The sequence below is a fragment of the Tachyglossus aculeatus genome, unplaced genomic scaffold (genome assembly GCF_015852505.1).
Source record: "Tachyglossus aculeatus isolate mTacAcu1 unplaced genomic scaffold, mTacAcu1.pri scaffold_131_arrow_ctg1, whole genome shotgun sequence".
NCBI classification, from domain to species: Eukaryota; Metazoa; Chordata; class Mammalia; order Monotremata; family Tachyglossidae; genus Tachyglossus; species Tachyglossus aculeatus.
In genome coordinates, this window is record NW_024044860.1 from 946086 (window position 1) to 968585 (window position 22500).

The 22500-nt window shown below is 48.9% G+C and overlaps 1 protein-coding gene across 1 annotated transcript in view; it reads left to right on the top strand.

Moving 5' to 3' along the window:
- The window catches only part of SLC12A2 (solute carrier family 12 member 2), a 139749-nt gene that overhangs the window by 65217 nt on the left and 52032 nt on the right, over positions 1-22500 (top strand). Inside the window, exons 13-15 of the mRNA XM_038742553.1 lie at positions 1443-1544; positions 3330-3485; positions 11719-11818. Of these exons, the coding sequence (XP_038598481.1) occupies positions 1443-1544; positions 3330-3485; positions 11719-11818 (358 nt within the window). The remainder of the gene's footprint in view (positions 1-1442; positions 1545-3329; positions 3486-11718; positions 11819-22500) is intronic.

Sequence of the window (22500 nt, forward strand, 5' to 3'; positions counted from 1 at the left end):
TTAGGGGCTAAGGAGGGAGCAGCGCGCTGTGTGTGTGTGTGTGTGTGGGGGGGGGGGGGGGGGGGGGGGGGGGCCACACGTGGCCTAGGGGGGTCCATTCATTCATTCACTCATTCATTCATTCATTCAGTGGTATTTCTTGGGCCTAGTGTCTGTGTCCCCTCACTCATTCCGTTGTGTTTCTTGAGCACCCATTGGGTGCAGCGCAGTGGGTTAGGGGCTAAGGAGGGAGCGCGTGTGTGTGTGTGCGTGTGTGTGTGTGTGGCCACACGTGGCCTAGTGGGTACATTCATTCACTCATTCATTCATTCATTCATTCATTCATATTTCTTGGGCCTAGTGTCCGTGTCCCCTCACCCATTCCGCTGTGTTTCTTGAGCACACCATTGGGTGCAGCGCTTTGGGCTAGGGGCTCAGGAGGGAGCGCGCCATGTGTGTGTGTGTGTGTGTGTGTGTGGCCACACGTGGCCTAGGGGGTCCATTCATTCATTCATTCATTCATTCATTCATTCGTATTTCTTGGGCCTAGTGTCTGTGTCCCCTCACTCATTCCGCTGTGTTTCTTGAGCACCCATTGGGTGCAGCGCTTTGGGCTAGGGGCTCAGGAGGGAGCGCGCATGTGTGTGTGTGTGTGTGTGTGTGGCCACACGTGGCCTAGGGGGTCCATTCATTCATTCATTCATTCATTCATTCATTCATTCGTATTTCTTGGGCCTAGTGTCTGTGTCCCCTCATTCATTCCGCTGTGTTTCTTGAGCACCCACTGGGTGCAGCGCCGTGGGTTAGGTGCTCAGGAACGCATGTGTGTGTGTGTGTGTGTGTGTGTGTGTGTGTGTGTGTGTGGCCACATGTGGCCTGGGGGGGGGTCCATTCACTCATTCATTCATTCATTCATTCATTCATTCGTACGTCTTGGGCCTAGTGTCCATGTCCCCTCACTCATTCCGCTGTGTTTCTTGAGCACCCATTGGGTGCAGCGCGTTGGGCTCCGGAGGGGGAGTGTGTGTGTGTGTGCGTGTGTGTGTGTGTATACATGGGGCTTGGGGGGGGGTCCATTCACTCATTCATTCATTCATTCATTCATTCGTACGTCTTGGGCCTAGTGTCCATGTCCCCTCACCCATTCCGCTGTGTTTCTTGAGCACCCATTGGGCGCAGCGCGTTGGGCTCCGGAGGGGGAGTGTGTGTGTGTGTGTGCGTGTGGCCACACGTGGCCTGGGGGGGGGTCCATTCACTCATTCATTCATTCATTCATTCATTCATATTTCTTGGGCCCAGTGTCCGTGCCCCCTCACCCATTCCGCTGTGTTTCTTGAGCACCCATTGGGCGCAGCGCGTTGGGCTCCGGAGGGGGAGTGTGTGTGGTGTGTGAGTGTGTGTTTGTGTGCGTTTGTGGGGGTCCGAGCCCCCCTCGCCTTCCCCTTTTGTGTTGGCACCCGCAGCGGAGCTGAACGTGATCGCGCCCATCATCTCCAACTTCTTCCTGGCCTCCTACGCCCTCATCAACTTCTCCGTCTTCCACGCTTCCCTGGCCAAGTCCCCCGGTGAGCGGCGGGGGGTCGGGGGTCAAGGGTCAGGGGTCAGGGGGCGGGGGGTCAAGGGGCACGGGGCACGGGGGGGGGGGGCGGCCGGGAGCCGGGCGGGGCGGTGGGGTCGGGCCAAGATGGAGGAATCTAAGATTGTGTCTTTGTGTCTCCGTGTGTGTTTGTGTCTGTGTCTCCTGGGCGTCGTGTGGCGGCGGCGTGCGTGTCCCCGTGTCCGCGGGCCCTCCCGTGTTGCGTGTGTGGCGTGGTGCGGTTGTGGCGGGGCTGCGTGTGCGCTCTGTGTGTGTGTGTGTGTGTGTGTGTGTGTGTGTGTTGGGGTCCGGGTGGGGTGGCTGTGGGCGGTCGGTGTGTGCGTGTGTGTGTGTCCGTGGGTCTTCCCGCATTGTGTGTTGCGTACGTGCGTGGTGTGTGCGCGCGCATCGGTGTCCCCATCCACGTCTCTGCGTGTCTTCCCGCCTTTTCATTCATTCATTCATTCATTCATTCATTCATTCAATCGTATTTTGTGGGCTCTCTGGGTGTGTGTGTGTGTGTGTGTGTCCCCGTGGGTCTCCCCGCGTTGTGTGTTGCGTACGTGCGGTGTGTGTGCGCGCGCGCATCGGTGTCCCCATCCACGTCTCTGCGTGTCTTCCCGCCTTTTCATTCATTCATTCATCATTCATTCATTCATTCGATCGTATTTTGTGGGCTCTCTGGGTGTGTGTGTGTGTGTGTGTGTCCCCGTGGGTCTCCCCGCGTTGTGTGTTGCGTACGTGCGGTGTGTGTGCGCGCGCGCATCGGTGTCCCCATCCACGTCTCTCTGTGTCTCCCCGCCCTTTCATTCATTCATTCATTCATTCATTCATTCGATCGTATTTTGTGGGCTCTCTGGGTGTGGGGGTGTGGCCGTGTGTGTGTCCCCGTGGGTCTCCCCGCGTTGTGTGTTGCGTACGTGCGGTGTGTGTGCGCGCGCGCATCGGTGTCCCCATCCACGTCTCTGTGTGTCTTCCCGCCTTTTCATTCATTCATTCATTCATTCATTCATACATTCGATCGTATTTTGTGGGCTCTCTGGGTGTGGGGGTGTGGCCGTGTGTGTGTGTGTGTGTGTCCCCGTGGGTCTCCCCGCGTTGTGTGTTGCGTACATGCGTGGTGTGTGTGTGCGCATCGGTGTCCCCATCCACGTCTGTGTGTATCATGTACCTGTGTGTATGTGTGTGTGTATCATGTACCTGTGTGTATCATGTACCTCTGTGTGTGTGTGTATCATGTACCTGTGTGTATGTGTGTGTGTATCATGTACCTGTGTGTATCATGTATCTCTGTGTGTGTGTATCGTACCTCTGTGTGTGTGTGTGTGTGTGTGTGTGTGTATCATGTACCTGTGTGTATGTGTGTGTATCATGTACCTGTGTGTATGTGTATGTGTGTATCATGTACTGGTGTGTATCATGTACCTCTGTGTGTGTGTGTGTGTGCGCATCATATACCTGTGTGTATGTGTGTGCGTATCATGTACCTGTGTGTATGTGTGTGTGTGTGTGTATCATCTACCTGTGTGTATGTGTGTGCGTATCATGTACCTGTGTGTATGTGTGTGTGTGTGTATCATCTACCTGTGTGTATGTGTGTGTGTGAATCACCTGCGTGTGTGTGCATCATGTACGTGTGTGTGCGTGTGTCGCCCCATCCACGTCTCTGGGGGGGGGGGTCTTCCCGCACCGCGCGTGTTTCGGCCTGTGCGTGGGCGCACGTGTGTGTGTGTGTGTGTGTGTGTGCGTGTGCACACGCGTGTGCGCGCGGCAGGCTGGCGGCCGGCGTTCAAGTACTACAACCTGTGGGTGTCGCTGCTGGGGGCGGTGCTGTGCTGCGCCGTCATGTTCGTCATCAACTGGTGGGCCGCCCTCGTCACCTACGCCCTCGTCCTCGCCCTCTACCTCTACGTCACCTACAGCAAGCCGGGTCTGACCCCCCCCCGTGACCCCTGACCCTTGACCCCTGACCCTTGACCCCCGGGATCCCCCCCGCCCCCGCCCCCCGCCCCTCGCCTTCGAGGTCCGGCCGGGTGACCTCCGACCCCTCTCCCGGGATCCGTTCGGCCGTATTTCTTCATTCACTCGTTCGTTCATTCATTCATTCATTCATTCATTCATTCATTCGATGGTATTTATTGAGCACTTCCTGTGTGTGTGCACGAGCACTGTACTAAGCGCTTGGGAAGGACAAGTTGGCAGCATCTAGAGACGGGCCCGACGGCCAGGTGACCCTTGACCCCTGCCCCGGGATTCATTCAGTCCTATTTATTCATTCATTCATTCAGTCGTATTTATTCATTCATTCAGTGGCATTTATTGAGCACTTACTGTGTGCAGAGCACTGTGCTAAGCACTTGGGAAGGACAAGTTGGCAACATGTAGAGAGGGTCCCTACCCGTCGGTGGGCTCACAACCAGCCAGGTGACCCTTGACCCCTGCTCCCAGGATTCGTTCAGTCATATTTATTCATTCATTCATTCAATGGTATTTATTGAGCACTTACTGGTGTGCAGAGCACTGTACTAAGCGCTTGGGAAGGACAAGTTGGCAGCATCTAGAGACAGGCCCGACAGCCAGGTGACCCCTGACCCCTGCCCCGGGATTCATTCAGTCATATTTATTCATTCATTCAGCCGTATTCATTCATTCAGTCATATTTATTTATTCATTCATTCATTCAGTGGTATTTATTGAGCGCTTCCAGTGTGCACAAGCAGGCAACATCTAGAGACAGGCCCAAAGGCCAGATGACCCCTGACCCCTGCCCCAGGATTCATTCAGTCATATTTATTCATTCATTCATTCATTCGATGGTATTTATTGAGCACTTACTGGTGTGCACAAGCACTGTACTAAGCGCTTGGGAAGGACAAGTTGGCAGCATCTAGAGACGGGCCCGACGGCCAGGTGACCACTGACCCCTGCCCCGGGATTCATTCAGTCGTATTTATTCATTCAGTCAGTCATATTTATTCATTCATTCACTCATTTATTCATTCATTCATTCATTCATTCGATGGTATTTATTGAGCACTTCCTGTGTGCACAAGCTCTGTACTAGGCGCTTGGGAAGGACAAGTTGGCAGCATCTAGAGACAGGCCCGACAGCCAGGTGACCCCTGACCCCTGCCCCGGGATTCATTCAGTCATATTTATTCATTCATTCAGCCGTATTCATTCATTCAGTCATATTTATTTATTCATTCATTCATTCAGTGGTATTTATTGAGCGCTTCCAGTGTGCACAAGCAGGCAACATCTAGAGACAGGCCCAAAGGCCAGATGACCCCTGACCCCTGCCCCAGGATTCATTCAGTCATATTTATTCATTCATTCATTCATTCAGTGGTATTTATTGAGCACTTACTGGTGTGCACAAGCACTGTACTAAGCGCTTGGGAAGGACAAGTTGGCAGCATCTAGAGACGGGCCCGACGGCCAGGTGACCACTGACCCCTGCCCCGGGATTCATTCAGTCGTATTTATTCATTCAGTCAGTCATATTTATTCATTCATTCACTCATTTATTCATTCATTCATTCATTCATTCGATGGTATTTATTGAGCACTTCCTGTGTGCACAAGCTCTGTACTAGGCGCTTGGGAAGGACAAGTTGGCAGCATCTAGAGACAGGCCCGACAGCCAGGTGACCCCTGACCCCTGCCCCAGGATTCATTCAGTCATAGTTATTCATTCATTCAGCCGTATTCATTCATTCAGTCATATTTATTTATTCATTCATTCATTCATTCAGTGGTATTTATTGAGCGCTTCCTGTGTGCACAAGCAGGCAACATCTAGAGACAGGCCCAAAGGCCAGATGACCCCTGACCCCTGCCCCAGGATTCATTCAGTCATATTTATTCATTCATTCATTCATTTGATGGTATTTATTGAGCACTTACTGGTGTGCACAAGCACTGTACTAAGCGCTTGGGAAGGACAAGTTGGCAGCATCTAGAGACGGGCCCGACGGCCAGGTGACCACTGACCCCTGCCCCGGGATTCATTCAGTCGTATTTATTCATTCAGTCAGTCATATTTATTCATTCATTCACTCATTTATTCATTCATTCATTCATTCATTCGATGGTATTTATTGAGCACTTCTTGTGTGCACAAGCACTGTACTAGGCGCTTGGGAAGGACAAGTTGGCAGCATCTAGAGACGGGCCCGACAGCCAGGTGACCTTTGACCCCCGCCCCGGGATTCATTCAGTCGTATTTATTCATTCATTCAGTCATATTTATTCATTCATTCACTCATATTTATTCATTCATTCATTCATTCATTCGATGGTATTTATTGAGCACTTCCTGTGTGCACAAGCACTGTACTAGGCGCTTGGGAGGGACAAGTTGGCAACATCTAGAGACGGGCCTGACAGCCAGGTGACCTTTGACCCCTGCCCCGGGATTCATTCAGTCCTATTTATTCATTCATTCATTCAGTCGTATTTATTCATTCATTCATTCATTCATTCAGTGGCATTTATTGAGCATTTACTGGTGTGCAGAGCACTGTACTAAGCGCTTGGGAAGTCCAAGTTGGCGACATAGAGAGACGGTCCCTACCCGACAGTGAGCTCACAACCAGCCAGGTGACCTTTGACCTCTCTCCCAGCATTCATTCAGCCGTATTTATTCATTCGTTCATTCATTCAATGGTATTTATTGAGCACTTCCTGTGTGCACAAGCACTGTACTAGGCGCTTGGGAAGGACAAGTTGGCAACATCTAGAGACGGGCCCGACGGCCAGGTGACCTTTGACCCCTGCCCCGGGATTCATTCAGTCATATTTATTCATTCATTCATTCAGTCGTATTTATTCATTCATTCATTCATTCATTCATTCGATGGTATTTATTGAGCACCTACTGTGCGCACAGCACTGTGCTGAGCGCTTGGGATATCCAAGTTGGCAGCATAGAGAGGCGGGCCCTACCCGACGGCGGGCTCAGAACCAGCCAGGTGACCTTTGACCCCTCTCCTGGTATTCATTGTCATATTTATTCATTCATTCATTCATTCAGTGGTATTTATTGAGCACTTCCTGTGTGCACAAGCACCGTACTAGGCGCTTGGGAAGGACAAGTTGGCAGCATCTAGAGACGGGCCCGACGGCCAGGTGACCCCTGACCCCTGCCCCGGGATTCATTCAGTCCTATTTATTCATTCATTCAGCCGTATTCATTCATTCAGTCATATTTATTCATTCATTCATTCATTCAGTGGTATTTATTGAGCACTTCCTGTGTGCACAAGCACTGTACTAGGCGCTTGGGAAGGACAAGTTGGCAGGATCTAGAGACGGGCCCGACAGCCAGGTGACCTTTGACCCCTGCCCCGGGATTCATTCAGTCCTATTCATTCATTCATTCATTCAGTGGTATTTATTGAGCACTTCCTGTGTGCACAAGCACCGTACTAGGCGCTTGGGAAGGACAAGTTGGCAGCATCTAGAGACGGGCCCGACGGCCAGGTGACCCCTGACCCCTGCCCCGGGATTCATTCAGTCCTATTTATTCATTCATTCAGCCGTATTCATTCATTCAGCCATATTTATTTATTCATTCATTCATTCAGTGGTATTTATTGAGCACTTCCTGTGTGCACAAGCACTGTACTAGGCGCTTGGGAAGGACAAGTTGGCAGGATCTAGAGACGGGCCCGACAGCCAGGTGACCTTTGACCCCTGCCCCGGGATTCATTCAGTCCTATTCATTCATTCATTCATTCAGTGGTATTTATTGAGCACTTCCTGTGTGCACAAGCACCGTACTAGGCGCTTGGGAAGGACAAGTTGGCAGCATCTAGAGACAGGCCCGACAGCCAGGTGACCCTTGACCCCTGCCCCGGGATTCATTCAGTCGTATTTATTCATTCAGTCAGTCATATTTATTCATTCATTCACTCATTTATTCATTCATTCATTCAATGGTATTTATTGAGCACTTCCTGTGTGCACAAGCTCTGTACTAGGCGCTTGGGAAGGACAAGTTGGCAACATCTAGAGACGGGCCCGACGGCCAGGTGACCTTTGACCCCTGCCCCAGGATTCATTCACTCATATTTATTCATTCATTCAGTCGTATTCATTCATTCAGTCGTATTTATTTATTCATTCATTCATTCAGTGGTATTTATTGAGCGCTTCCTGTGTGCACAAGCAGGCAACATCTAGAGACAGGCCCAAAGGCCAGATGACCCCTGACCCCTGCCCCAGGATTCATTCAGTCATATTTATTCATTCATTCATTCATTCAGTGGTATTTATTGAGCACTTACTGGTGTGCACAAGCACTGTACTAGGCGCTTGGGAAGGACAAGTTGGCAACATCTAGAGACGGGCCCGACAGCCAGGTGACCCCTGACCCCTGCCCCAGGATTCATTCACTCATATTTATTCATTCATTCAGTCGTATTCATTCATTCAGTCGTATTTATTTATTCATTCATTCATTCAATGGTATTTATTGAGCACTTACTGGTGTGCACAGGCACTGTACTAGGCGCTTGGGAGGGACAAGTTGGCAACATCTAGAGACGGGCCCGACAGCCAGGTGACCTTTGACCCCTGCCCCGGGATTCATTCAGTCCTATTTATTCATTCATTCATTCAGTGGTATTTATTGAGCACTTCCTGTGTGCACAAGCACCATACTAGGCACTTGGGAAGGACAAGTTGGCAACAGCTAGAGACGGGCCCGACAGCCAGGTGACCTTTGACCCCTGTCCCGGGATTCATTCAGTCGCATTCATTCATTCATTGTCATATTTATTTATTTATTCATTCATTCATTCATTCGATGGCATTTATTGAGCGCCTACTGTGCGCACAGCGCTGTGCTGAGCACTTGGGAAGTCCAAGTTGGCAGCATAGAGAGGCGGTCCCTATCCAACGGCGGGCTCACAACCAGCCAGGTGACCTTTGACCTCTCTCCCAGCATTCATTCAGCCATATTCATTCATTCATTCATTCAGTGGTATTTATTGAGCACTTCCTGTGTGCACAAGCACTGTACTAGGCGCTTGGGAAGGACAAGTTGGCAGGATCTAGAGACGGGCCCGACAGCCAGGTGACCTTTGACCCCTGCCCCGGGATTCATTCAGTCGTATTCATTCATTCATTCATTCAGTGGTATTTATTGAGCACTTCCTGTGTGCACAAGCACTGTACTAAGCGCTTGGGAAGGACAAGTTGGCAACATCTAGAGACGGGCCCGACGGCCAGGTGACCTTTGACCCCTGCCCCGGGATTCATTCAGTCATAGTTATTCATTCATTCATTCAGTCGTATTTATTTATTCATTTATTCATTCATTCATTCATTCGATGGTATTTATTGAGCGCTTCCTGTGCGCACAGCACTGTACTAAGCACTTGGGAAGGACAAGTTGGCAACATGTAGAGAGGGTCCCTACCCGTCGGTGGGCTCACAACCAGCCAGGTGACCCTTGACCCCTGCTCCCAGGATTCATTCAGTCGTATTCATTCATTCATTCATTCAGTGGTATTTATTGAGCACTTGCTGGTGTGCAGAGCACTGTACTAAGCGCTTGGGAAGGACAAGTTGGCAACATCTAGAGACAGGCCCGACAGCCAGGTGACCCCTGACCTCTGCCCCGGGATTCATTCAGTCCTATTTATTCATTCATTCATTCAGTCAGTCGTATTTATTTATTCATTCATTCATTCATTCAGTGGTATTTATTGAGCGCTTCCTGTGTGCAGAGCACTGTACTAAGCGCTTGGGAAGTCCAAGTTGGCGACTTAGAGAGACGGTCCCTACCCGACAGCAAGCTCACAACCAGCCAGGTGACCTTTGACCTCTCTCCCAGCATTCATTCAGCCATATTCATTCATTCATTCATTCAGTGGTATTTACTGAGCACTTCCTGTGTGCACAAGCACTGTACTAGGCTCTTGGGAAGGACAAGTTGGCAGCATCTAGAGACGGGCCCGACGGCCAGGTGACCCCTGACCCCTGCCCCGGGATTCATTCAGTCGTATTTATTCATTCATTCATTCAGTGGTATTTATTGAGCACTTCCTGTGTGCACAAGCACTGTACTAGGCGCTTGGGAAGGACAAGTTGGCAACAGCTAGAGACAGGCCTGACAGCCAGGTGACCTTTGACCCCTGCCCCGGGATTCATTCAGTCCTATTTATTCATTCATTCATTCAGTCGTATTTCTTTATTCATTTATTCATTCATTCATTCATTCGATGGTATTTATTGAGCGCTTCCTGTGCGCACAGCACTGTACTGAGCGCTTGGGAAGTCCAAGTTGGCAACATATAGAGACGGCCCCTACCCGACGGGCGGGCTCACAACCAGCCAGGTGACCTTTGACCTCCCTCCCGGGATTCATTCAGTTGTATTTGTTCATTCGTTCATTCACTCATTCATTCAATCGTATTTATTGAGCGCTTACTGTGTGCAGAGCACTGTACTAAGCGCTTGGGAAGTCCACGTCGGCAACATCTAGAGCCGGTCCCTACCCCCCAGCGGGCTCACAGTCTAGAAGGGGGAGACAGAGAACAAAACCAAACATGCTAACAAAATAGAATAAATAGAATAGATGTGTACGAGTAAAATAAATGAATAAAATAGAGTAATAAATAAGTAGAGTGATAAGTAAACAGTAATAAATAAATAAATAGAGTAATAGTGCCGAGTAAAACATAAATAAATAAATGGAGTACTAAATAAGTAAATAGAGCAATAAATAGAGTACTAAATAAATAGAGTAACAAATAAATAAGTAGAGTGATAAATAGAGTAATAGTGCCGAGTAAAATAAATAAATGAATAGCGTACTAAGTAAATAGAGTAATAAATAAATAGAGTAATAGTGCCGAGTAAAATATAAATAAATAAATGGAGTACTAAATAAATAAATAGAGCAATAAATAAGTAGAGTACTAAATAAATAAATACAGTAACAAATAAATAAGTAGCGTGATAAATAGAGTAATAGTGCCGAGTAAAATAAATAAATGAATAGCGTACTAAGTAAATAGAGTAATAAATAAATAGAGTAATAGTGCCGAGTAAAATATAAATAAATAAATGGAGTACTAAATAAATAAATAGAGCAATAAATAGAGTACTAAATAAATGAATACAGTAACAAATAAATAAGTAGCGTGGTAAATAGAGTAATAGTGCCGAGTAAAATAAATAAATGAATAGCGTACTAAATAAATAAGTAGAGTAATAAATAGAGTAATAAATAAATAAATAGAGTAATAAATAAATAAATAGAGCAATAAATAGAGTAATAAATCAATAGAGCAATAGTGCCAAGTAAAATAAATAAATAAATGAATAGAGTACTAGAGTAAAAAATGAATTAATAGAGAAATAAATAAATAGAGTAATGAACAAATAAATGGAGTAATAAATAAATAGAGTAATAAATAAACAGAGTAATAAGTAAATAGAGTAATAGTGCCGAGTCAAATAAAGAGTACTAAATAAATAAATAGAATAAAAAATAGAGTAATAAATAAATAAATAGAGCAATAAATAAATAGAGTAATAGTGCCGGGTGTATAGTAAGCGCTTAACAAATACCGCCATCATTATGATTTTTATTATTATTATTATTATTATGACCTCTACGGCGAGCCGGGCGACCCCTGCCACCCCTCCGGCTGACCCCTGACCCCTGACCCCCGACCCTCCCGCCGGGCCCCCGTCCTCCGTGACCCTGGAGCCCCCCTCCCTCCGCCCACGGCCCGTGAGGGGCCGGGTGACCCCTGACCCCCGCCCCATGACCTCTGACCCCTCCATTCATTTATTACTCTATGTATTTATTTCTATTACTCCTCTATTCATTTATTACTCTATGTATTTGTTTATTACTCTGTGTACTTATTTATTACTCTATGTATTTGTTTATTACTCTATTTATTTATTTATTTCTCTCTTTATTCATTTTCACTCTATATTTATTTAGTACTCCATTCATTTATTTTTTTATTTTACCCTGGACACCCCCCCCCCCCCCCCCCGTCCGGGATAGCTGACCTCTGACCCCCAGTGGGCCTCCCCCTCGCCCTCCCTGTCGCCCCCCCCCCTCCAACCGGGGCCGGTTGACCCCTGACCCCTGACCCCCGACCCCCGGCCCCTCGACCTCTCCCCCGCAGACGTCAACTGGGGGTCGTCCACACAAGCCCTGACCTACCTGAGCGCCCTGCAGCACTCCATCCGCCTCTCCGGCGTCGAGGACCACGTCAAGAACTTCAGGTGACGACCTCTGACCTCTGACCCCTGACCCCCGACCCCTGGGCCGCCCTGTGTGAGCCCCTGATCCCGGGGCCGTCTCTATTTATTGCCGTCTTGGCCCTCCGGAGCGCTCAGTACAGTGCTCCGCGCTCAGTCAATACCATTGACTGAATGAATGAGCGAGGGAATGATTGACAGCCTTGACACCCGCTCCTCCGGCCTAGGGATTCAATCGATCAATCAATCAATCAATCATATTTATTGAGCGCTTCCTGGGTGCAGAGCACTGTACTAAGCGCTTGGGAAGTCCAAGTCGGCAACACATAGGGACGGTCCCTACCCGACAGTGGGCTCACAGTCTGGGGGGGGAATTCATTCATTCATTCATTCATTCATTCAATCGTATTGATTGAGCGCTTCCCAGGTGCAGAGCACTGTACTAAGCGCCTGGGAAGTCCAAGTCGGCAACATAGAGAGACGGTCCCTACCCGACAGTGGGCTCACAGTCTAGGAGGGGGAATGAATGAATGAATTCATTCATTCAATCGTATTGATTGAGCGCTTCCTGGGTGCAGAGCACTGTACTAAGCGCTTGGGAAGTCCAAGTCGGCAACGTATAGGGACGGTCCCTGCCCGACAGTGGGCTCACGGTCTAAAAGATTGAGGGATTGAGGTGTTGGGGGCGGGGGGGTGCCAGCTTGGACTTCCCAGGCGCTCAGTACAGCGCTCTGCGCACGGTAAGCGCCGACTTGGACCTCCCGAGCGCTCTGTACAGTGCTCTGCGCACGGTAAGCGCTCAGTCGTTGCGATGGAATGGATGAATGAGTGAATGAATTGACAGCCTTGAGCCCCCCACCCCTCTCACCTTGGGGTTGAGGTGTGTGTGTGTTGGGGGGGTTGCCAACGTGGACTTCCCAGGCGCTCAGTACAGTGCTCTGCGCACAGTAAGCGCTCAGTTGATGCGATGGAATGGATGAATGAGTGAATGAATTGACAGCCTTCATCCCCCCACTCCTCTGGCCTTGGGATTGAGGTGTGTGTGTGTGTGGGGGGGGGGGGGGGTTGCCAACCTGGACTTCCCAGGCGCTCAGTACAGTGCTCTGCTCACGGTAAGCGCCGACTTGGACCTCCCGAGCGCTCAGTACAATGTTCTGCGCACGGTAAGCGCTCAGTCGATGCGATTGAATGAATGAATGAATGAGTGAATTAATCGACAGCCTTGACACCCCCCCCCACCCCTCTGGCCTTGGGATTGAGGTGGTGGCGGGGGGGGGGGGTTGCCAACTTGGACTTCCCAGGCGCTCAGTACAGTGCTCGGCACACGGTAAGCGCCAACTTGGACCTCCCGAGCGCTTAGTACAGTGCTCTGCGCACGGTAAGCGCTCAGTCGATACGAATGAATGAATGAGTGAATTAATTGACAGCCTTGACCCCCCCCGCCCCTCTGGCCTTGGGATTGAGGTGTGTGTGTGTGGGGGGGTTGCCAACTTGGACTTCCCAGGCGCTCAGTACAGCGCTCTGCGCACGGTAAGCGCCGACTTGGACCTCCCGAGCGCTCAGTACAGTGCTCTGCGCACGGTAAGCGCTCAATCGATACGATTGAATGAATGAATGAATGAGTGAATTAAATTGACAGCCTTGACCCCCCCCCCCCCCCCCGCCCCTCCGGGATTGGGATTGAGGTGCTGTGGGCGGGGGGTTGCCAACTCGGACTTCCCAGGCGCTCAGTACAGTGCTCGGCACACGGTAAGCGCTCAATTGATAGGATGGAATGGATGAATGAGTGAATGAATTGACAGCCTTGACCACCCCCCCCCGCCCCTCTGGCCTTGGGATTGAGGTGTGTGTGTGGGGGGGGGTTGCCAACTTGGACTTCCCAGGCGCTCAGTACAGTGCTCTGCGCACGGTAAGCGCCGACTTGGACCTCCCGAGCGCTCAGTACAGTGCTGTGCGCACGGTAAGTGCTCAATCAATACGATTGAATGAATGAATGAATGAATGAGTGAATGAATTGACAGCTTTGGACCCCCCCCCCCGCCCTTCTGGCCTTGGGATTGAGGTGTGTTGGGGGGGGGGGGGGTGCCAACTTGGACTTCCCAGGCGTTCAGTACAGTGCTCTGCGCACGGTAAGCACTCAGTCGATGCGATGGAATGAATGAATGAATTGACAGCTTTGACCCCCCCCCCCCCCCCCCCCCCCCGCCCCTCTGGCCTTGGGATTGAGGTGGGGGGTGGGGGGGTTGTCCATTGTACATATCTATTCTATTCTATTTTATTTTATTTTATTTTATATTTTATTTTACTTTATATATTTTATTGTACTTTATTATTTTATTTTATTTTATTTTGTATTTTATTGTATTTATTATTTTATTTTATATTTTATTTTATGTATTTTATTGTATTTTATTATTTTATTATTTTATTATATTTTATATTTTATTTTATATATTTTATTGTGCTTTATTATTTTATTTTATTTTGTATTTTATTTTATATATTTCATTGTATTTTATTATTTTATTATTTTATTTTATTTTATATTTTATTTTATATATTTTATTTTATTTTATTTTATATTTTATTTTATATATTTTATTTTATTTTATTTTTTATTACTTTATTTTATATTTTATTTTGTATATTTTATTGTACTTTATTATTTTATTTTATCTTGTATTTTATTTTATATATTTCATTGTATTTTATTATTTTATTTTATATATTTTATTTTATTTTATTTTATTATTTTATTTTATATTTTATTTTATATATTTTATTGTATTTTATTATTTTATTATTTTATTTTATATTTTATTTTATATATTTTATTGTATTTTATTATTTTATTTTATCTTACATTTTATTTTATATATTTTATTGTATTTTATTATTTTATTTTATTTTATATTTTATTTTATATATTTTATTGTATTTTATTATTTTATTTTTATTTTATTTTGTGAATATGTTGGGTTCTGTGGTCCGTCTCCCCCTTCTCGACCGTGAGCCCGCCGTCGGGTAGGGACCGTCTCCATATGTTGCCGACTTGTCCTTCCCAAGCGCTTAGTCCAGTGCTCTGCACACAGGAAGCGCTCAATAAATACGACTGATTGATTGATTGCCGGCTTGTACTCCCCAGGCGCTCAGTACAGCGCTGTGCGCACGGTAAGCGCTCAATCAACGCGATTGAATGAGTGAATGAATGGACAGCCTTGACCCCCATCTCTCTGGCCTTGGGATTGGGGGGTGGTGGGGGTTGCCAACTTGTACTTCCCAGGCGCTTAGCACAGCGCTCTGCACACAGTAAGCGCTCAATAAATACGATTGAATGAATGAATGAATGAATCATCACACAGTAAGCGCTCAATCTATACGTTTGAATGAATGAATGAATGGACAGCCTTGCCCCCTGCCCCTCTGTCCTTGGGATTGGAGGGGGGGTTGCCAAGTTGTACTTCCCAGGCGCTTAGTACAGTGCTCTGCACACAGTAAGCGCTCAATAAATACGACTGAATGAATGAATGAATGGACAGCCTTGCCCCCCACCCCTCTGGCCTTGGCATTGGAGTTGGGGAGGAGTTGCCAACTTGTACTTCCCAGGCGCTTAGTACAGTGTTCTGCACTTCCCAAGCGCTTAGTACAGTGCTCTGCCCACGGTAAGCGCTCAGTAAATACGATTGAATGAATGAATGAGTCATCACACAGTAAGCGCTCAATCTATACGTTTGAATGAATGAATGAATGGACAGCCTTGCCCCCACCCCTCTGGCCTTGGGATGGCGGGGGGGAAGGGGGTTGCCAGTTTGTAATTTCCAGGCGCTTAGTACAGTGCTCTGCACACAGTAAGCGCTCAATAAATACTATTGAATGAATGAATCATCACACAGTAAGCGCTCAATACGTTTGAATGAATGAATGAATGAGTGAATGAATGGACAGCCTTGCCCCCTGCCCCTCTGTCCTTGGGATTGGAGGGGGGGTTGCCAAGTTGTACTTCCCAGGCGCTTAGCACAGTGCTCTGCACACAGTAAGCGCTCAATAAATACAACTGAATGAATGAATGAATGAATGAATGGACAGCCTTGCCCCCCACCCCTCTGGCTTTGGCATTGGAGTTGGGGGGGGTTGCCAACTTGTACTTCCCAGGCAGTTAGTACAGTGCTCTGCACTTCCCAAACGCCTAGTACAGTGCTCTGCACACAGTAAGCGCTCAATAAATACGATTGAATGAATGAATGAATGAATCATCACACAGTAAGCGCTCAATCTATACGTTTGAATGAATGAATGAATGGACAGCCTTGACCCCCGCCCCTCTGGCCTTGGGATTGAGGGGGTGGGGGTGGGGGGTTGCCAATTTGTACTTCCCAGGCGCTTAGTACAGTGCTGTGCACACAGTGAGTGCTCAATAAATACAACTGAATGAATGAATGAATGAATGAATGAATTGACAGCCTTGACACACACACACACACACACACACACCGCCCCTCTGGCTTTGGGATTAGGGGGAGTTGCCAACTTGTACTTCCTAGGCGCTTAGTACAGTGCTCTGCACTTCCCAAGCGCTTAGTACAGTGCTCTGCACACAGTAAGCGCTCAATAAATATGACTGAATGAATGACTGAATGAATGAATTGAAAGCCTTGACCACCGCCCCTCTGACCTTGGGATTGTGTGTGTGTGGGGGGGGTTGTCAACTTGTACTTCCCAGGCGCTTAGCACAGTGCTCTGCACACAGTAAGCGCTCAATAAATACAACTGAATGAATGAATGAATGAATGGACAGCCTTGCCCCCCTCCCCTCTGGCCTTGGCATTGAGGGGGTGGGGGTTGCCAACTTGTACTTCCCAGGCGCTTAATACAGTGCTCTGCACTTCTCAAGCGCTTAGTGCAGTGTTCTGCACACGGTAAGCGCTCAATAAATACGATTGAATGAATGAATGAATCATCACACAGTAAGCGCTCAAATCTATACGTTTGAATGAATGAATGAATGGACAGCCTTGCCCCCCGCCCCTCTGGCCTTGGGATTGGGGGGGGTTGTTGCCATTTTGTACTTCCCAGGCTCTCAGTACAGTGCTCTGCACACAGTAAGCGCTCAATAAATACAACTGAATGAATGAATGAATGAAGTGACAGCCTTGACACTCCCCCCACCCCCCGCCCCTCTGGCTTTGGGGTTAGGGGGAGTTGCCAACATGTACTTCCCAGGCGCTTAGTACAGTGCTCCGCACTTCCCAAGCGCTTAGTACAGCGCTCTGCACACGGTAAGCGCTCAATCGATACGATTGAATGAATGAATGAATGAATCATCACACAGTAAGCGCTCAATCTATATGTTTGAATGAATGAATGAATGGACAGCCCTGCCCCCCGCCCCTCTGTCCTTGGGATTGGAGGGGGGGTTGCCAAGTTGTACTTCCCAGGCGCTTAGTACAGTGCTCTGCACACAGTAAGCGCTCAATAAATACAACTGAATGAATGAATGAATGGACAGCCTTGCCCCCCGCCCCTCTGGCCTTGGCATTGGGGTTGGGGGGGTTGCCAACTTGCACTTCCCAGGCGCTTAGTACAGTGCTCCGCACTTCCCAAACGCTTAGTACAGTGCTCTGCACACAGTAAGCGCTCAATAAATACGATTGAATGAATGAATGAATCATCACACAGTAAGCGCTCAATCTATACGTTTGAATGAATGAATGAATTGCCATTCTTGCCCCCCGCCCCTCTGGCCTTGGGATTGGGGGGGGGGAGTTGCCAATTTGTACTTCCCAGGCGCTTAGTACAGTGCTCTGCACACAGTAAGCGCTCAATAAATACAACTGAATGAATGAATGAATGGATTGACAGCCTTGACACTCCCCCCACCCCCCGCCCCTCTGGCTTTGGGGTTAGGGGGAGTTGCCAACATGTACTTCCCAGGCGCTTAGTACAGTGTTCTGCACTTCCCAAGCGCTTAGTACAGTGCTCTGCCCACGGTAAGCGCTCAATAAATATGACTGACTGACTGAATGAATGAATGAATGAATGAATGAATGAATGGACAGCCTTGCCCCCCGCCCCTCTGGCCTCGGGATTGTACTTCCCAGGCGCTTAGTACAGCGCCCTGCACAGGCTATAGAGCAGCGCTTGGCGCATAGTAAGCGCTTAACAAATACCATCATCGTCATTGTCACACAGTAAGCGCTCAATAAGTACAACTGAATGAATGAATGAATGAATGGACAGCCTTGCCCCCCGCCCCTCTGGCCTTGGGATTGTACTTCCCAGGCGCTCAGTACAGCGCCCTGCACACGCTTTAGAGCAGTGCTTGGCGCATAGTAAGCGCTTAACAAATGCCATCATCACTGTCACACAGTAAGCGCTCAATAAGTACGACTGACTGAATGAATGAATGAATGGACAGCCTTGCCCCCCGCCCCTCTGGCCTTGGGATTGTACTTCCCAGGCGCTCAGTACAGCGCCCTGCACACGCTTTAGAGCAGCGCTTGGCGCATAGTAAGCGCTTAACAAATACCATCGTCATCATCGTCACATAGTAAGCGCTCAATAAATACGACTGAATGAATGAATGAATGAATGGACAGCCTTGCCCCCTGTCCCTCTGGCCTTGGGATTGTACTTCCCAGGCGCTCAGTACAGCGCCCTGCACACGCTTTAGAGCAGTGCTTGGCGCATAGTAAGCGCTTAACAAATGCCATCATCACTGTCACACAGTAAGCGCTCAATAAGTACGACTGACTGAATGAATGAATGAATGGACAGCCTTGCCCCCCGCCCCTCTGGCCTTGGGATTGTACTTCCCAGGCGCTTAGTACAGCGCTCTGCACACGCTTTAGAGCAGCGCTTGGCGCATAGTAAGCGCTTAACAAATACCATCATCATTGTCACACGGTAAGCGCTCAATAAATACAACTGAATGAATGAATGAATGAATGGACAGCCTTGCCCCCCGCCCCTCTGGCCTTGGGATTGCACTTCCCAGGCGCTTAGTACAGCGCTCTGCACACGCTTTAGAGCAGCGCTTGGCGCATAGTAAGCGCTTAACAAATGCCATCATCACTGTCACACAGTAAGCGCTCAATAAGTACGACTGAATGAATGAATGAATGGACAGCCTTGCCCCCCGCCCCTCTGGCCTTGGGATTGTACTTCCCAGGCGCTTAGTACAGTGCCCTGCACACGCTTTAGAGCAGCGCTTGGCGCATAGTAAGCGCTTAACAAATACCATCGTCATCATCGTCACACAGTAAGCGCTCAATAAGTACGACAATGAATGAATGAATGAATGGACAGCCTTGCCCCCCATCCCTCTGGCCTTGGGATTGGGGGGGGGGGGGTGGCCAATTGGTACTTCCCAGGCGCTTAGTACAGCGCCAGAACAGTGCTTGGCACATACTAAGCGCCTAACAAATGCCCCCGTCGTCATCGTCACACAGTGAGCGCTCAATAAGTACAATTGAGTGAATGAATGAATGAATGATTGACAGCCTAGATTCCCCCTCCGCTCAGGTGGGGGGCAGATGATTGACAGCCCACCCCTCAGTTCATTCATTCATTCAGTAGTATTTATTGAGCGCTTCCCATCGGCAGAGCACTGTACTGAGTGCTCGGGAAGTACAAGCGGGCGACATGGAGAGACGGTCCCTACCCATTCATTCATTCATTCAGTAGTATTTATTGAGCGCTTCCCGTGTGCAGAGCACTGTACTGAGCGCTCGGGAAGTACAAGCGGGCGGCATGGAAAGACGGTCCCTACCCATTCATTCATTCATTCATTCAGTAGTATTTATTGAGCGCTTCCCGTGCGCAGAGCACTGTACTGAGCGTTTGGGAATTCAATAGTATTTATTGAGCGCTTCCCATGTGCAGAGCACTGTACTGAGCGCTCGGGAAGTACAAGCGGGCGACATGGAGAGACGGTCCCTACCCATTCATTCATTCATCCAGTCGTATTTATTGAGCGCTTCCCGTGTGCAGAGCACTGTACTGAGCGCTTGGGAAGGACAAGTGGGCGACACGGAGAGACGGTCCCTACCCATTCATTCATTCATTCAGTAGTATTTATTGAGCACTTCCCGTGTGCAGAGAGCACTGTACTGAGCGCTCGGGAAGTACAAGCGGGCGACATGGAGAGACGGTCCCTACCCATTCATTCATTCATTCAGTGGTATTTATTGAGCGCGTCCCGTGCGCAGAGCACTGTACTGAGCGCTTGGGAATTCAATAGTATTTATTGAGCGCTTCCCATGTGCAGAGCACTGTACTGAGCGCTCGGGAAGGACAAGCGGGTGACATGGAGAGACGGTCCCTACCCATTCATTCATTCATTCAGTAGTATTTATTGAACGCTTCCCGTGTGCAGAGCACTGTACTGAGCGCTTGGGAACTACAAGTTGGCGACATGGAGAGACGGTCCCTACCCATTCATTCATTCAGTAGTATTTATTGAGCGCTTCCCGTGCGCAGAGCACTGTACTGAGCGCTTGGGAAGTACCAGTTGGCAACATGGAGAGACGGTCCCTACCCATTCATTCATTCATTCAGTAGCATTTACTGAGCACTTCCCGTGCGCAGAGCACTGTACTGAGCGCTTGGGAAGTACCAGTCCGCGACTGGTAATATAATAATAGCGCTTAGTACAGTGCTCTGCACATAGTAAGCGCTCAATAAATACGATTGATGATAATAACAGTGCTAATGATGACATTTATTAAGCGCTTACTATGTGCAAAGCACCGCTCTAAGCGCTGCGCGTCGAGAACAGGCTAGAAGGGGGAGATGGTCTAGACACCCCCGGGATGGGGGGGGGATGTCCAGATGATTGACAGCCCCGGGCCCCGCCCCTCAGCTCATTCATTCATTCAGTCGTCTTTATTGAGCACTTCCCCCGTGCAGAGCACTGTACTGAGCGCTTGGGAAGTACAAATTGGCAACAGATAATAATAATAACGGTACGTATTAAGCGCTTACTACGTGTAAAGCACCGTTCTAAGCGATCAGGCGTATTTATTGAGCGCCTACTGTGTGCAGAGCGCTGTACTAAGCGCTTGAATGATAATAATGATAATAATAATGGCATGTCTTAAGCGCTTCCTCCGTGCAAAGCACCGTTCCAGGCGCCGCGCGTCGAGAACAGGCTAGAAGGGGGTGATGGTCTAGACGCCCCCGGGATGGGGGGGGTGTCCAGATGATTGACAGCCCCGGACCCCTCCCCTCAGCTCATTCATTCATTCATTCAGTCGTCTTTATTGAGCACTTCCCCCGTGCAGAGCACTGTACTGAGCGCTTGGGAAGTACAAATTGGCAACAGATAATAATAATAATGGTATGTATTAAGCGCTTACTACGTGTAAAGCACCGTTCTAAGCGATCAGGCGTATTTATTGAGCGCCTACTGTGTGCAGAGCGCTGTACTAAGCGCTTGAATGATAATAATGATAATAATAACGGCATGTCTTAAGCGCTTCCTCCGTGCAAAGCACCGTTCCAGGCGCCGCGCGTCGAGAACAGGCTAGAAGGGGGTGATGGTCTAGACGCCCCCGGGATGGGGGGGGGGGGGGGATGTCCAGATGATTGACAGCCCCGGACCCCTCCCCTCAGCTCATTCATTCATTCATTCATTCAGTTGTCTTCATTAAGCACTTCCCGCATGCAGAGCACTGTACTGAGCGCTTGGGAAGTACAAATTGGCAATCATAATCAATCGATCGTACTTATTGGGCGCCTACTGTGTGCAGAGCGCTGTACTAAGCGCTTGAATGATGATAGTGATAATAATAATGGCGTCTTAGGCGCTTCCTCCGTGGAAAGCACCGTTCCAAGCGCCGCGCGTCGAGAACAGGCTAGAAGGGGGTGATGGTCTAGACGCCCCCGGGATGGGGGGGGGGTGTCCAGATGATTGACAGCCCCGGACCCCTCCCCTCAGCTCATTCATTCATTCATTCATTCATTCATTCAGTCGTCTTCATTGAACACTTCCCCCGTGCAGAGCACCGTACTGAGCACTTGGGAAGTACAAATTGGCAATAATAATCAATCAATTGTATTTATTGGGCGCCTACTGTGTGCAGAGCACTGTACTAAGCGCTTGAATGATGATAATGATAATAATAATGGCGTCTTAGGCGCTTCCTCCGTGGAAAGCACCGTTCCAAGCGCCACCCGTCGAGAACAGGCTAGAAGGGGGTGATGGTCTAGACGCCCCCGGGATGGGGGGGGGTGTCCAGATGATTGACAGCCCCGGACCCCTCCCCTCAGCTCATTCATTCATTCATTCATTCATTCATTCAGTCGTCTTCATTGAACACTTCCCCCGTGCAGAGCACCGTACTGAGCGCTTGGGAAGTACAAATTGGCAATCATAATCAATCGATCGTACTTATTGGGCGCCTACTGTGTGCAGAGCGCTGTACTAAGCGCTTGAATGATGATAGTGATAATAATAATGGCGTCTTAGGCGCTTCCTCCGTGCAAAGCACCGTTCCAAGCGCCGCCCGTCGAGAACAGGCTTGAAGGGGGTGATGGTCTAGACGCCCCCGGGATTGGTGGGGGGGGGTTCAGATGATTGACAGCCCCGGACCCCTCCCCTCAGCTCATTCATTCATTCATTCATTCATTCATTCATTCAGTCGTCTTCATTGAACACTTCCCCCGTGCAGAGCACCGTATTGAGCGCTTGGGAAGTACAGATTGGC